The sequence below is a fragment of the Triplophysa dalaica genome, chromosome 13, assembly GCF_015846415.1.
Source record: "Triplophysa dalaica isolate WHDGS20190420 chromosome 13, ASM1584641v1, whole genome shotgun sequence".
Classification (NCBI taxonomy): domain Eukaryota; kingdom Metazoa; phylum Chordata; class Actinopteri; order Cypriniformes; family Nemacheilidae; genus Triplophysa; species Triplophysa dalaica.
Window position 1 is genome coordinate 9,543,131 of NC_079554.1, and position 15,898 is coordinate 9,559,028.

The 15,898-nt window shown below is 44.6% G+C and overlaps 1 protein-coding gene across 1 annotated transcript in view; it reads left to right on the forward strand.

Annotated features, from left to right (window-relative positions):
* fndc4a (fibronectin type III domain containing 4a) overlaps window positions 1-15,898 on the forward strand; it is a 32,068-nt gene that overhangs the window by 8,395 nt on the left and 7,775 nt on the right. Inside the window, exons 2-3 of the mRNA XM_056765211.1 lie at window positions 11,193-11,308; window positions 12,309-12,513. Coding sequence (XP_056621189.1) covers window positions 11,193-11,308; window positions 12,309-12,513 — 321 coding nt within the window. The remainder of the gene's footprint in view (window positions 1-11,192; window positions 11,309-12,308; window positions 12,514-15,898) is intronic.

Consider the following 15,898-nt stretch of genomic DNA (forward strand, 5'->3'; position numbering starts at 1 on the left):
CCACTCGGTGACATTTATGATCGTGATCCACACACTCCAAACCACATCCAATTCAGTGTCGAATACATGCAATTACGAGACTCAGTTCTCGACTACCTAGCTCCTCTCCAATGCAAACAGGATATTTCACTTTCCCTCTGTTGCCCTCGAGTCCCTCATCAAGTCCACACTCTCCTCTTCATTCACCCGCACTCCAATAACTGTAACCACTCGATAAAACGACTTCTCACGGGAGAGAACCACACCAACAGTCTCTTTCTCTTGCTTTTTATACTCTCTCAAGTGCTGACAGGACCTCACTCAAACCCCCAAGGTAAATTCCCCACACCTGTTTCCAATCGGTCATTTGGGGTTGTCATGGCAACAGATGCACACACAGGCCTGGGACCGGTGTTACACTCAAAGTGTCCCAGCGGAAACACGGCTTCAACGGGAATAAGTTCCATATACCATTTGTCACACCGTGACATACCCCCCCGCCAAACCGTTCTAGTCCCGAGAACGGTCTCCAGACACCCAGTCTCCATACCTAGCTGGAGGCTGACCTCGATTCTCTCGCTGGGACCGACGAGGTGGGGAAACAGGTGCTTCAGGTCGTGGTCCTAGGCCTAGGCCTCTGGGAATCACCGCCCATCCTACCAGCAGGGGCATCTCGGACGTCTCGACCGGTGGATTCTCTACAACACATTTTGGATAGTTTGGACAAGGGCGAATCAAATTACGATGTAACACCCGTTCGGGGCCTGCCTTTCCTTCTGGTCGCAATTCATATACAGGTTGGTCTGGGTGTGGCTGTCGCTGGACGACAAACGGCTGAGCCTCCCACCGGTCACTCAACTTTCCCTTCCCTTGTCGGCGATTGTCCCGCACCAGCACCCTCTCCCCTGGCAGTAGCGGTGCCTCTCGAGCCGTCCGGTCATACAACCTCTTATTCTTTAACGCTGCTCGATTAATCTGGTCAGAGACTCGTTCGTACGCCGACTGGAGGCGTTGGTGGTGTCCCTGCACCCAATCTGTCAAGCTACCTCCCTCTTCTCCTGCAGTGGTCCCCAGAAGCATATCCATTGGAAGTCTCCCATGTCTGCCGAACATCAGGTAAGTAGGAGCGTAACCGGTGGTACTGTGCACACTGTTATTGTAAGCCTGCACCATCGCCGGGAGCCTGTCGACCCAATGGCCTTGCTGTTCCTTCTCCAAGGTTCCTAATAAACTCAATAGGGTCTGATTAAACCTTTCACACCCCCCGTTCCCTTGGGGGTGGTAGGGAGTCGTGTGGGTCTTCTTGCATCCGTACAATTGGCACAGCTCATGGATCACCCTAGACTCAAAATTGGTTCCTTGGTCTGAGTGGAAGATTTCCGGGCATCCGAATGGTTGGATCACATACCTCCAGAGGGCGTTGGCAGTAGTGACGGCGGTTTGGTCCACAGTTGGGATGGCCCAAGCGTACTTGGTAAACAAGTCGGTTACCACGAGGATGTTCTGGATCCGATCCATTGGCCGTCCCAAAGTCAGATAATCCATGGCCACCATATGCAGCGGTGCCTTGGCCTGAATCGGGACCAGCGGTGCCCGTGCCTCCTTCTTGGTCTTAAACAACGTGCAGCGGGGGCACCTCTGAAGGTAAGTCCTCGTGGTACCTTCCATCCCAGGCCAGTAGAAATGTCGTCTCACCAGTGCCAATGTCCTCTCTTGCCCTTGGTGTCCCATCCTGGAGTGATATGCCTCCAGTAACGCCTGACAACGCCCTTCAGGGACCACGATCTGACAGACCTCTTCGCCCCGACCTGGGTCCTGAATGGCCCTACACAGCACACCTTCCTTCAAATAGAGTCTCTCCTTCTGTCCCAGCAGGCCCCGTACAATCCGAGTCTGGGCCCGGCGAGCCGCACCCTCAGGCCAGGCCTTCTGTTCTAGCCACGTTCGAACCAACGCTACATCTCCATCTTCGCCCTGCCACACCCTCCATCGCTGCGGGTCCCACCCCCAACAAGGGGGGGGTTCCTCCGGCATTTGCCCCGGTGCCTCTACTACTCCCACCATCAATCCCTCGTCGAATCCCGCTTCTGGTACCGGTCCCTGACCTGCCGATCCCTCACCGGGTAGCCTAGATAGTACATCGGCATTAGTATGTTCTCTTCCTGGCCGGTACTGGATCTGATAGTCAAAATTGGCCAGTTGTGCCGCCCAGCGTTGTTCCACCGCCCCCAGTTTAGCAGTCTGCAAATGTACCAATGGATTATTGTCCGTAACGACCCGTACCTTGGCTCCCCATAAATAGTCCTTGAATTTTTCACACAACGCCCATTTCACTGCCAGCAACTCAAGCTTGAAAGAACTGTAATTAGCGTCATTCTTCTCCGTTGGATGTAGACTTCGGCTTGCATAAGCAATTACCTTTTCCTCTCCCTGCTGCTTCTGTGCCAAAACGGCCCCCAAGCCCAGATGGCTAGCGTCGGTGTACAAAGTGAAGGGTTGTGTGAAGTCGGCATAGGCTAGAATCGGGGCCTGTAGTAGTTCCTGCTTGAGCTTCTGGAAGGCGGCTTCACAAGCTGGATCCCATTGGATCGAAGGGGACCCTCGCCCCCGAACTCTTCCCGTACCTCCCAGCAACTGGTTGATCGGTTTAGCAATTTTAGAGAAATCCTTAATGAATCGTCTATAGTAGCCCACGAAGCCCAGGAACGAACGGACCTGGCGCACCGTCTTGGGCGCAGCCCATTCCTGTACTGCCACCACCTTCTCCGGATCAACTGAAATCCCTGCCGCGCTCACCACATGCCCCAGGAATCTGACTTCCTTTCGGAAAAGCTGGCACTTGTCTGGCTGGAGCTTCAACCCATATCGCTCTAAAGAGCGGAAGACTTGCTCTAGGTGCTCAAGATGGGACTTGAAATCTGGAGAGTAGACGATAACGTCGTCTAAGTAGACAAGGGTGGTATCCATCAGTTGGTTGCCTAGACAACGCTGCATCAGCCGTTGGAATGTGGCGGGGGCGTTGCAAAGGCCGAACGGCATCCGGTCCCATTCATATAGGCCGAAGGGGGTAGTGAACGCTGTCTTCTCCCTGTCATGCTCATCCATCTGCACCTGCCAATAACCGCTGGCCAAGTCAAGAGTGGAATACCAGGTGGCTTGTGTGAGGCTCGTAAGAGAGTCTTCAACTCGAGGCAACGGGAAAGCATCTCTTTTGGTTACTTGATTCAGCCTTCGGTAATCCACACAAAACCTCCAGGAACCTGTTTTCTTTCGAACCAGTACTATCGGGGCGGCCCAAGGGCTACTGCTCTCTCTAATAATCCCCTTGTCGAGCATGCCTCGTAAAAGGGTGCGGACCTCTGAGTATAAGGTCGGGGGCACGGGTCGATAACGCTCTCGGCTGGGTGCAGCGTCCCCAGTTGGGATTTGATGTCTTACCACATCTGTGCGACCGTAGTCCTCGTCATGAGTGGAAAACAAGTGTTGCCACTTCCTCAAGAACTCCTGGAGTTGTCCCAATTGCTCTTCACCTAGTCCTTCACCCCGTAAAGACTCCCCCGTCAGATGGGCAGGCATTCCTCTTCCTGTCTCTCCCGCCTCCAGACCAGCTCGTGCCAGGGCCACCTCGACCACTGTCGGGCTCACTCGATTGAAATTAACTTCACCCTGTTCACGAACCTGCTGGGGTCTCACTGAGGTCACTCGGGCCAACCGTTGGTGATGATACAAATGCACAGGAAAGGGGTTCATGTTCCTGACCCGCACTGAGACCCGGCCCCCCCGAACAGTCGCCAATCCTCGAGCGACTTCCACCTTGGGACCATCTTCGTGAGGTTCCACCATGACCCATTCTTCCGGACTATAAAGTCGAGGGGGCAACCTGGCCCAGACCACAGCCTCACTCTGAGCTGGAATGGATAAGGCGTAACGGCAGGCCACTCTTCCCGTGCTTTCCCTATCCCCCTGTCGTTCGGCAAGACATACCCGGCGGCAGTCAGCCCTGATGCGGTCCCACTCCTGGCCGGCCGATGTTGTAACTGCCCGAGCCGGTCTACTCCGGAACAAATCCTCCCAACAGTCTGCAATGACGTTCATCCCAATCAGGGCACGATGAGACCCCAGGCATGTGTCTCGTACGACCACCACTCCTTTCTGAGACACTACAACCCCGTGAATCTTCAGATCGGTCACAAGATATCCTACGTACGGGATGTCGAGGCCATTTGCCCCACGTAGCGTCAACCAGGGGGCTTCCGCAGGTGGTCGACTTTCGGTGCCAAACAACTCATGGGCCAAGCTTTCGGTGAATAGGGTCACTTGGGAGCCTGTATCCAAAAGGCACTGCACTTCCTAGTCATTAACCTGAACCACCACCACCGGGCAACAGCCCACCAAGCGGCTCCTAAAAGATGTAGGTAGGAAGGGGTCTGATGAGGGGGTCCCGACCACTTGACCCACAGTGGCCGGAAACTCTAAAAAACCCCCTTGCGATGCACGTCGAGCAGGACACTGACGAAAGTAATGCCCCGGCTCTCCACAGCCGTTACAGATGGGACGCCCGTGTTCATCCCACTTGAATCGAGAGCCCGAAGGTCGGGATGGACGGCGGTCGGGGGGACGATTCCCATCAGAGTAAGTCCGCTCCCGCGGTAAAGAGGACAACTGGGGGCGTTCTCGACGGAGCTCCTCCATAAAAGATTTGGACAGGTCAGACATTTGTTCCCGCACATCTCTCTTCAGTTCTTCCCGTAGGGCCTGCTTCCAGTCGGGTGCCACAGTAGTCGAAGGGGTGCCCCCAACGTTCGTGGCTAGACAGCTGGGGGGATCTACATTCTCCGCATGATCATGCTCAAGGGCCAGCGCTTCTCGTCGAAGCTCTTCAAAAGTCAGATTCGGTGTTCGTCGAAATTGCACCCGCAGACTCTGGCGCACAGGACCCTCCCGTAACCCCAGTAAAAACTGATCTCGGAGCAGAGCCTCTTCGCCCCCCAGGCCATGATCCTGTCTCCCCGTAAGTCTAGAAAACTGCTCCCGCAGCTGTAGGGTAAATGCCCGAACAGATTGGCGAGGGCCTTGCCGAGAATTAAAGAATTTCGTTCTCAGAACAGCTACCGGGGTGGCGTCTCCATATTGTCCCGTGAGAAAGTCAAAAATGGCCTGGACAGTTGCTCGGGTTGCTTCCGGAGCCGCCTGAACTTCTCTTCTCGCTTCTCCATCCAAGGAGTTTAGAACAAACTGGACCTTCTGTGGGGCGCTCAAACCTTGAAGCCCTGCCAGGTACTCTACCTGGGTCTTCCACATCGACAAACTCATCTCAGATCCCGGGCCTCCATACTTCGGAGCCCACGGAGCCCCCATGAAGATCGGCATGACCGGTTGCCGCACCCCGGGCTCTCCCTCTTCTGCCATCTCACCTCTGGTCGCTCAACTCGAGGCAGACCCTGCCGACTACGCCAAAAGTCTGTCACAGGTCGGGATGGGTCAAGCCGGACTACGCCCACCCCTGAACCAGGACCACCTCGAGGAGCGTATCAGAGGGAGAAATCGGAGACAGAATAAAATTTCAACAAGTTTTATTTAGAAGTAAAAGCAATTTGAAAATCCTAGTCTAAAATCTTCTTCCTTCTTGCCCTCAGGAATCGAAGGTGAACAGTACAACAACCAGGGTCTCTCCCGCTCTCTTCCTCAGTGCGGGCCCTGTAGTGAATGGGGCGGTGGACAGGTAAATTGTCAGGTAGGTCTTTCCCAGGTGGAGATGCAGTAAACAGGCGAACGGCCCGGTAAGTCTCTCTGGTAAGTAAATATTTCCAACCTCCCTTCCTTCACAGGTACGAGATCCGGGGCAGATGGCCGTCGGTCAGGTACGTATACAGCAGATTCACACTCTGATGATGGGGTGGCGAGGGAATCTTTACAGGGTAAGCGAATAATTTCAACCTCCCTCTCTCCACAGGCACAGAAACTGGAACAGAGGAATACTCCAGCCAAAGTGTACCAACCCCGTTCGTAACAGAAGGACAGCCACTTCTCTCAGCACAGGTGACTATAAGGATACAGTAGACTCAAAGTCAACCGGTTGCACAGGGCTCCTACTGAAACAGACAGAAGGGATACTTCAAGTAAGCATACGGTTCACATGAGTTGGAAGGGGACGAACACTTCTCACGATACAGATGAATTGCGGGAATTCCCTAGACTCTAGTCGACAGGCTGAGCAAGGCCTCTTCTGGCCTAGATGAAGTGGATATTCCAGACAGAACGGACCGGCTTTACGTTCACAGCAGAGGGACAGTCACTTCTCCCCACACAGGTGGGCTCCCAGGTTGCAGCAGGCTCAAAGTCGATGGGCTGAACGGGACCTCTACTGGAGCAGACAGAAAGGGTGCTTCACACAAGGTATACAGTTCATGTGCATAGAAGGGAGTGAGCACTTCTCACAATACGGCTGCGTTGCAGGAATACAGCAGACTCAAAGTCAGCGGGATGAATGGGACTTCTACGGAGACAGACCACGAACAATTCAACAAGGCATCTCGTCTCTTATTCACTCAAACAGAGGGGTTAATTCAGAGTCCAGATGATAATTCCTCAACATCCACTCAGTTAGAACAGAGCAATGACACAGAACTCTCACTATTGACAGTAGACCAGCGTAGCACAGGGAGAGTGCACGGCAAAGGGAATGTATCTTCCACACACACAGCAATTCCACTTCTAGCATATAAGGTGGGGGAAACGTCAATCTTAGGCACTGCAATCTCACTTCACGACGTGCAATTTAAAGCCCGCACTCACCCTTGGGTCTCTGTCCGAGGGGGCCGCGTTCATCAATGCTACAAAGGGTATTTCGGGATGTTTTTCTTCACAAACACAGGCAGAGTTCACATCACCATTTATGATGGAGAAAGAGACAGGAGGTCGGCAATGAATCAGTACAATCCACTCGGTGACATTTATGATCGTGATCCACACACTCCAAACCACATCCAATTCAGTGTCGAATACATGCAATTACGAGACTCAGTTCTCGACTACCTAGCTCCTCTCCAATGCAAACAGGATATTTCACTTTCCCTCTGTTGCCCTCGAGTCCCTCATCAAGTCCACACTCTCCTCTTCATTCACCCGCACTCCAATAACTGTAACCACTCGATAAAACGACTTCTCACGGGAGAGAACCACACCAACAGTCTCTTTCTCTTGCTTTTTATACTCTCTCAAGTGCTGACAGGACCTCACTCAAACCCCCAAGGTAAATTCCCCACACCTGTTTCCAATCGGTCATTTGGGGTTGTCATGGCAACAGATGCACACACAGGCCTGGGACCGGTGTTACACTCAAAGTGTCCCAGCGGAAACACGGCTTCAACGGGAATAAGTTCCATATACCATTTGTCACACCGTGACATTACACAAAAACAAACATCTAGCGGCAAACCTGTAGATTCATTAAAATGGAGGCTTGGATGCATTGCACCCACAGATGCTTTAATGTTACAGTGAGCCTTTACCAAGGTGGCACTGTCGTCCCTGAAATTGATTATCCGTGGTGCACGGCCAAACCTCTTTCTATCCAATTTACACAGCCATCGCTAAGGGCCCCTAGCAAGGAAGACCATCATAATCAGCTCTGACCCCCAGTGTGTATGATCATATAGATGTACGGAAAGCAGCGCAGGCCACTCTTGACACAACGGCATCAACACAAGACATTGATTATCAGTCTGAGACTGAACGCGTCCTCTAGAATTGTGATGCCTTATGGGATTAGTAGCCGATGATTGATAAAACAAGTACTTAGAACGGCAGCAAAAGATGAATTAGTTTATGTTTCGGGCTCTTTCTTATTTTTTGTTTTATAAGTGAAACATACATTATAGACATCTAAGAAAAATGGGTTGTGTGACGAGTCCAAATTGGTTTTAAAGCACCCGTTATATAACACGGCCAAGGGTGGCGTTTGTTGTTGTTTATTTTCTTGCAAAGATTCGGGAACAGAAACAAACAGAAGCCCTTCCCTTTTTGCGATCGCCCACATAAACACGCAAAGTCCATTAGGGAGCCGCTCCAGGAGATGCGGCAAAATGCTCATTTGAGCGCTTTTCTATTTTCTCCAGAGCGACAGAGGCATGTGGTCCGGTATTGAATCTGTCTCTGTGCTCCTCTGCTTTTTGTGGGACTAATTATCTTGTCTATTAAACCCTAAATCGTGATGGAGTGCCCTACAGCTGGGCTGGATTTAAAAAAGGGACCCATGTAAAAACTACCATATTAGACAATCTCAGGAAGCAATTTAAATAAAAGAGGGCGGTTCTGCTTCATATATTTTATTTCCATTTTTGTATTTTTTTCAAAGAATGGTTAACCTTGATACTGTCTTTAATCTGTTGCAATGGCTGACAATGTTTTTTTATCGCAAACCAACATTTTCTTTAGAACTAATATGTGAAAAAACAGGTATGTGGCCAGATGTGTACCGGATGTGTATATGGCCACTGAGCTACAGCTTTCCTGTATCTCACTGGTAAGAGCATTGTGTTAACAACGCAAGGTTGTGGGTTCGATCCCAGGGGATTGCAGATACCTAAGTTTAAATGTATAGGATAATGCAATGTAAGTTGCTTTGGATAAAAGTGTCTGCCAAATGCATAAATGTAAATGTGTACACTTTGTGCACAGTATTCAAAGTGATAGTTCACCCCAAAAATATTGTATTTTATCATTTATTCACTCTCTTGTCATTTCAAAGCTATAAGACTTTCTTTCTTCTGTAGAACACAAAAGAAGATATTTTAAAGAATATCGGTAACCAAACAATGGCGGTACCCATAGACTTGTATTGATTTTTTGTCCGTACAATAGATGTGAATGGGTACTGCCGTTGTTCAGTTACCAACATTCTTTAAAATGTATTTTGTGTTCTGCAGAAGAAAGAAAGTCAAACCGCTTTGACAGGTTTTTTGGTTGAACCATCACTTTAATTTACATTTTTGACATGTTAAGTAAAGCGACCCATATTTCTTTTGTTGCAACATAAGAAATAGAGAATCAAATACATTTTAGTCATGTGACCAGGCAGATGCAGTCTTAAATGGACTTTTAAAATGATTTTTTCTCTTGTTTTCTTTCAGAAAAGACTGGTAAACTAGTATGACATCAAACAGAATAATGTCCCCCAACACATTTTTCCAGCTTCTTAAGATCCCCGTTAAAGAATGTTGTCCAGAGGCATTGTTCTTGCATTAAGGAATAATAAATTAAACTTTGCATAAATGTCTCTGAATGCTTCACTAGGGTTGCTTCAAGAGAGAGCTGTGAAAAACCCTCTGATAACTAACCAGAGAAAAGAGATCAAGCCATAGATGTAGATGTTTTACAGTCCGTATCTGATTGGTCAGATTGGAAAGCTTTCTTGGCAAGCATCGCAGACAGTCTATTAAAGGAGATCCAGCAACATATTTCAGACCTGTAGATCGTTGTTGTTTGCTTCATGGGAATGTAATAGCTTGTCCACGCCATGTTCATGGAATTTTGTGTGAAAGTAACATTGCCATTTTAGAATCACTTATCTTGGCTGTAAAATGAGTCTCTCTGCACTATAGATTCAAGTGGAATTGCTATGTCAAGTCGAATGGTGTATGGTATAACAAGTATCAGTTAGGTATACATAAAGCAACAAAATAACTCCATCCGTATCACCTTATAATAATGTATGATGATATAATGTTCCCTGTGGATCAGGTCTGACATGCTTTGAATTATTGTAACTGCATGCAGTACTTCTAGGGGTATTGGAAAAAGTGTGATATTGCTTATAAAATACCGGATACACTGTATTGCATTTAGACCTGTGATGGACTGGCTATCTGTCCACTGTGTTTCACTGTTTCGACCCAAGATATCTGGGATAGGCTCCAGAACAGTAGATGATATAGTGGTGCAAATGTCAACAGACACATGGTATAGAATAATGAATGAATGGATGTATTGCATACAGTTTGTACAGTACCAACACAATCCAACGCGGTTCATTAATATTTTGCAAGGTGGTTTATTAGAATGAATTAGTACAATCTCGTTTGTAACTTTTAGTAGGATTTGCTTTTGCGCCAGTGGGAATAGGGAAGTGACTTTAAGTCCCCTTGAACCGGGAGTTGCGATCATTTTTACTTCAGAATTTTGACGCATATCTGAGTGAAATTGAATTTCGAATGAGAAAAAATAGCTGTAACAATATTAGACATACTTACAGTTATCAATACACATTATACACCATATGTACACATTCTGTATTATGTACACAACAATAATATGCAAAGGTGCAGCAGATTATATGTAAACTGGATACGCAAGTGTCGTGGATGTGCATTGGATGGTAACCAGTGGTAGCAGATAGATTGTTGTGTTAGTATAGATTTATTATTATTACCATCACAAATTCTCATCAGATCAGTCTGATTATAGTAGGCCTACTATGTAAACGTTTAATAATGACAAATGCTGGTGTTTTGCTATTTAACACATTTTGTTAAAAAAAAGTTAAATAAATTGAAGGGACAACACAAAATGTGTTGTTTTTAACACAACCGTTTTAAGTGTGCATACTAGGGATGTTACAATATCAAAATCTCATTGTTCGATAATTCCTCGGCATAAAGTCGGCAGTACGATATTTATTGCAATGTTTACCATGACAAATGATGACTTGAAACATGCCATAAGCATCCTCTTTTTTATCCTCTAATCATGGGTCAAATGACCTGAAAACCCCTTTTATAAAATAAGATAACTGCACCAGATGGATCTCTTTATGTGAATTTTCTATTGCGATAACATGATATCTAAAATATTGTTACATCCCTAGTACATACTGTAGATGATACTGTACTTCACTTGTTAGTATTCAATATAATTAAATGGATGGTTCACTCAAAAATGGAAATGGGACATTTCCTCCATCATTTTCTAACCCCAATGTCATTCCAAACCTGTATGACTTTCTTCTGCACAAAAGAAGAACATTTGAAGAATGTTGGAAACCAAACAACATTGGCTTCTATTGTGTGGACACAAAACCACTGAGAAAAAAGAAAGGCATTAAGACTTCGAATGACATATTCTGCCACACACTCATTTTTGTCTGAATTATTCTTTGATAAGTCTCTCACGAGATTGACATCATAGTTGATCATTTTTTTGTCTTCTATGTCTAGACCGTCCACCTCCTCCAGTGAATGTGTCAGTCATGCACCTGAGAGCTGATTCAGCAACAGTATCCTGGGAAGTACCTGAGGGTGACATCATCATTGGCTTTTCCATCTCACAACAGGTAAATCACTTTTATGTTATTGGTTTGACTACTGCCGTTTATAGTTTTCTTATATACATCCATCAACTTTTATCTAAAAGTCTTACAATTATCTAAAACTAACACTCTAAGATGTTTTAAAACTTTGAATTTATTTTTGACAATTATTAGGAATAATTTCATAAGTAAAACTGATATGAAACTACACATTAACATTAATAAAGAATGCATGGTCACAGTGTGCATTTATGGGTTTGAATGCAGCTCATGACTGTCACATATTCATGCTACCTTCATTATGCTGTATATTGCAGAGCAAGATTGATACAAATGTAGAATCTATCAGATCTTCAATGTAAAGCATAACGTTGTTTACTGAAATTACTCCGAAGCTATTTATTTATGACTTACCTCATTTCACATTCCAACAACAAAAAATATATCTGTCAATCATGTGATGCAATCGGTTGTAGGCACGACTGTAATGGCTTGTGTAGGCAACGTTCACGGAAGCCAAGAACTTCCATCAGACACCCCCACACCTACAGTAGGCTGCCTCACAGCCCAAGGGCAGAAGAAAGTGCTTTGCATCTATTTGCAGACTTTAAAGAGCAACAGAACATTAAATGTCCAGAATGTACATGTTAAAAAGACGGTTCTGTTTTTTGGGGGTGGGGGGGTGCGCTAACGTATGATTTTTTACCTGTGACCATTCTGTGTGAGATCAAGAAACCCTACTCATTGAATAGCAAATAGAATACATCAAGTTTATAAAATTAAAACTGGATGTTTAGCTAGAAGATATTTGTTTACATAGTTGTTCTAATTCCCAATCAAACTAAATTGGAGGAAATCTGTGAAGTGCAGGATGAGTCATCAGAATTTTACTAATTTGTCTGAAAGAGAAAGATTGTACATTTTAAATGAATGTATCTGTTAAAAGAACCGGTGTTATTATTTTGAAGCACACTTGTAGATTAAGCCACAAAACTGTAGGTTTGATATCTAGTTTTTTTTTCAGAGAATGGACGGCAAAATGCAGAGGTTTATCAGAGAGGTCAACACCACCAGTAGATCCTGCGTGCTGTGGGACCTGGAGGAAGAGACAGATTACATCATCCAGGTGCAGTCCATCGGTCTTTATGGCGAGAGTCAAGCCAGCAAACGCTACCACTTCAGAACCCTCAAGAAAACCGACCGCTTCCCATCAAACAGCTCAAACCAAGGTAACAATGTGTTGGTGAATCATTCTTTTCGGTCTTTTAGTCTTAGTCCGGACATGCAGTCCATCATTGCTTGACAATTCATTTGCATGTGAAACCCACATGTTTATCCTGCCACGACGCAATGACCGTTTCAGTCCTCAGTGATTTCTGCTATTGTTTAGACAGATATCTTTTCTACAACGCAATTAATTATTGATGAGCTCTTCACGCATGAGTGCAGGTTCCTTGTTCCCTCCTCTCCGGTCAACTTCAATTTCTAATCAGCTGACGGTGTCTCTGGGGAAGATGCTGTATATCGGTGCTGTGCTAACTGATGGGCCCTAATGGCAGTCTAACTGAGTGTATTATTAAAACCCTTTTCAATGCTTGAGATCTTTTTATAAGATGAATGTTTTTTGAGAGATTTCCTCTACTGTGTAGTGTAAATCCCACAGCACGCTGAGAACCCGTAAATGGAGAATGATCAGAGAAGCTATTTTTGCCACTGCCTTGTTGAAAAACACAACATTCTGCTGTATGCGTACCATCGCAGATGTAGTGCTCAACATTATTCATCAGATCATTCAAAGATGCACGTAGATCAGAACTGTGCTAAATATGCCATTAATGTTTCCTGCAATTCACTGCAATAGGATACTTAAACACTATATAAAATCATGTGAGTTTTATTTGAAGGAATAGACTTTGACTTTTGCTTGTATGGGAAGAAGTGCAATTACTTGAAATAAATTCTTCCATAAAACTCTCTGAATTATAGTTACATTTAGATTTGTCTTAACATTAACTGCATAAGAAATAGTTTGGAGAACTAGATCATAGATTCTGGTAACTGCAGAAACCGGTTCATGAAACGTACAGTGTATGAAATTTAGTGGCATCTAGTGGTGAGGATTCTTATTGCAACCAACGGCTCACTCCACCCCTCCCTTTTCGAAGCACTAAGTGGCTGACTAAGATGTCAGAACGTTTTCGCTTCTTTGTCGAAGGAGATAACATATTTACGAAACATGCTCTGTCGATCAGTTCGACTGAAGAAACGACATTATTTATTCCATGCAATGGGACCATAGAAATGGCTCATTCTAAGATAATAAAAGTATAACGCTTCATTATGTAAGGTCTTTATACACCTCTGAAGACATAGTTATGTATATTATATTACATTTCTGTCAATCAATCTTCTAAAAATTTGCATTACAGTCTTTACATTAAAAAATCGCAACCTGCTGTTCAGATCTAAACTGGGTCACTTGATTCATAAAATCATTCCAGGTTTTGTGTCGTTATAACATTGTTATAACATCTAACATAATGGTTGCTTCATTTTTTTCTTCATCTTACCTTCCAGCTGTGCAATGCGATAGGTCCAAATTCTAAATCCGTCCAACAACAAACAAGAAAAGACTGTCATTTGAATCTCCTGGCTAGAAAAGCCACAGTGAGGTATGAAAAGATTCTTCACAATAAAAGGGAGGTACTATCAACTCCCACTCAGTTTCCAGGTTCATCTTTAAAAATAAGATATTTTCCAGCATACACAGGGCTCTCCAAAACCAATACTTCTATCTTATCATTTTACAGTATCTGAAATTCACCCCACACTTGAAGTCCTAGAAATATATTTTTTCCTCATACATTCAGGACAGAAAGTAAGTGTCCAGGAACGGATTTAGAAAAAACAATTTTTTACCAATAATCTTTATATTGGGGCATGTCCTTTCGAAGTATACTGTAACCAAAATGAATAAAATAGGGCACAATGTTCTACAATTGTTATTTTAAATTTTGTATTTTTTGTGCTTTTGTGTTAATAAAAATGTCTGTAAAATTAAATGAATTCCAGAATATGTTAAGTACATTTTCTCATTGTTAAGTCTTTACAGTTGAAATGAAAAACATTTTTACTGAATTATTTACAAATTTAAAGATACTTGACTTTAATTTCAAGATATTACAGAGTTTTTTAACAAATCTCTAGCTTATCTCATGCAGTGCTACATTTCAAGCCGGGGGCGTAGTCAGAGCTTTTATTCTAGGGGTGGCCAAGTGATTATATCGGGGTGTCCAAAAATGTATGAAAAAAAATGACATGTAGGCCAACCAAAAATAAATTCCACAGACTATATTAAAGTCTTTACGAGGATTACAGTATCTGTGTTTGTACAGTCACACAAAGAAAATCTGTGTTACAACTATAGTAAGTACTTAAATCACCATCCCATGATTAACTACACCTTTACAAGGATTACATAGTTTAGGTCAATAAAGAGAAACCATCTTCAGTACATCTCTTTGTTCTAAAAAAAACCATTATTAGTATTTGTCATTTAAACTCTAAAAATGCTGGGTTGTTTTAACCCATGGGCGGGTCAAACATTTTCTAGGTTAATTAAATGGTTGGGTTTGTCCATGCAAAACAGTTTTTTGGAATTAAACAATTTAATTCACAGACATTTTTGCAACTCTCAACAGCCTGAATATTCTTCTTTCAGCTGTGTTAAATCAAAGATTAATGTGTCTTGTTTTTTAACTCCCCACATTTTTACCTGCATCTCTGTGTTGCTGCGGTGTATTTTTTGGCACTATAACTCTTAGGTTGTCAGACGAGCTGAAGAAGATTCCCATTGGACTCAATTACTGTGATTCTTCAAAGGACTTCTGTAGACACGTTGAAGACTCAACATCAAAGACTTGGTCTTGCAGCTCTACCAAACAAATAAAACAAACAAACCTGTGCATTCTGATAAACCAAGACCCATACATTCCAGACATACTCACATTGTAATGTTCACATACATCTTGGTTTTATGAATGTATTTTTGGCACGTATATGTGACTCTGCAGTGTTTCTTAATGGAAAGGTTGATGTGATGTATACTGCATAAATATGCAACCGTGTTTTTGGACTCATTGTATAGCGAGCGGAACAAATGAGCAGATGTCTCGCACGGGTTCTTGCGCCAAAGTAAATCAAAGAGGCATAATGTTGTCTGGCATATACAAGCTCTCTTTTTAAAGGCTTTTAAAAGCTCCCCAGTTGGGCTTTTGGAATATAAGCAGTTCAATGAACAGCACATCATCTCACTCGAGCCTGTTATTTCCGTGGAGGAATGTGATGAGGGTGTGTCAAACCTGCTTAACAGTTTCACCATGTGGATAAGAGACAGCGTTGATTCTATTCACTCGTTTTCCACAGATGTGCATGAACTGGCACACTTGTGGTTTAAATATTCATCTGGCTGATGAGTGGAGCGTTTTGACTGCCATCCAGCGCTCGATTCTTTAGCGGAGAACGGGAACGGGGGAAGATTGCTGATCTCAATACCATGCGACTGTAATTGGAATTTACTCTTATAGGATGATCTCTTTAGTAATTGGCTGACTT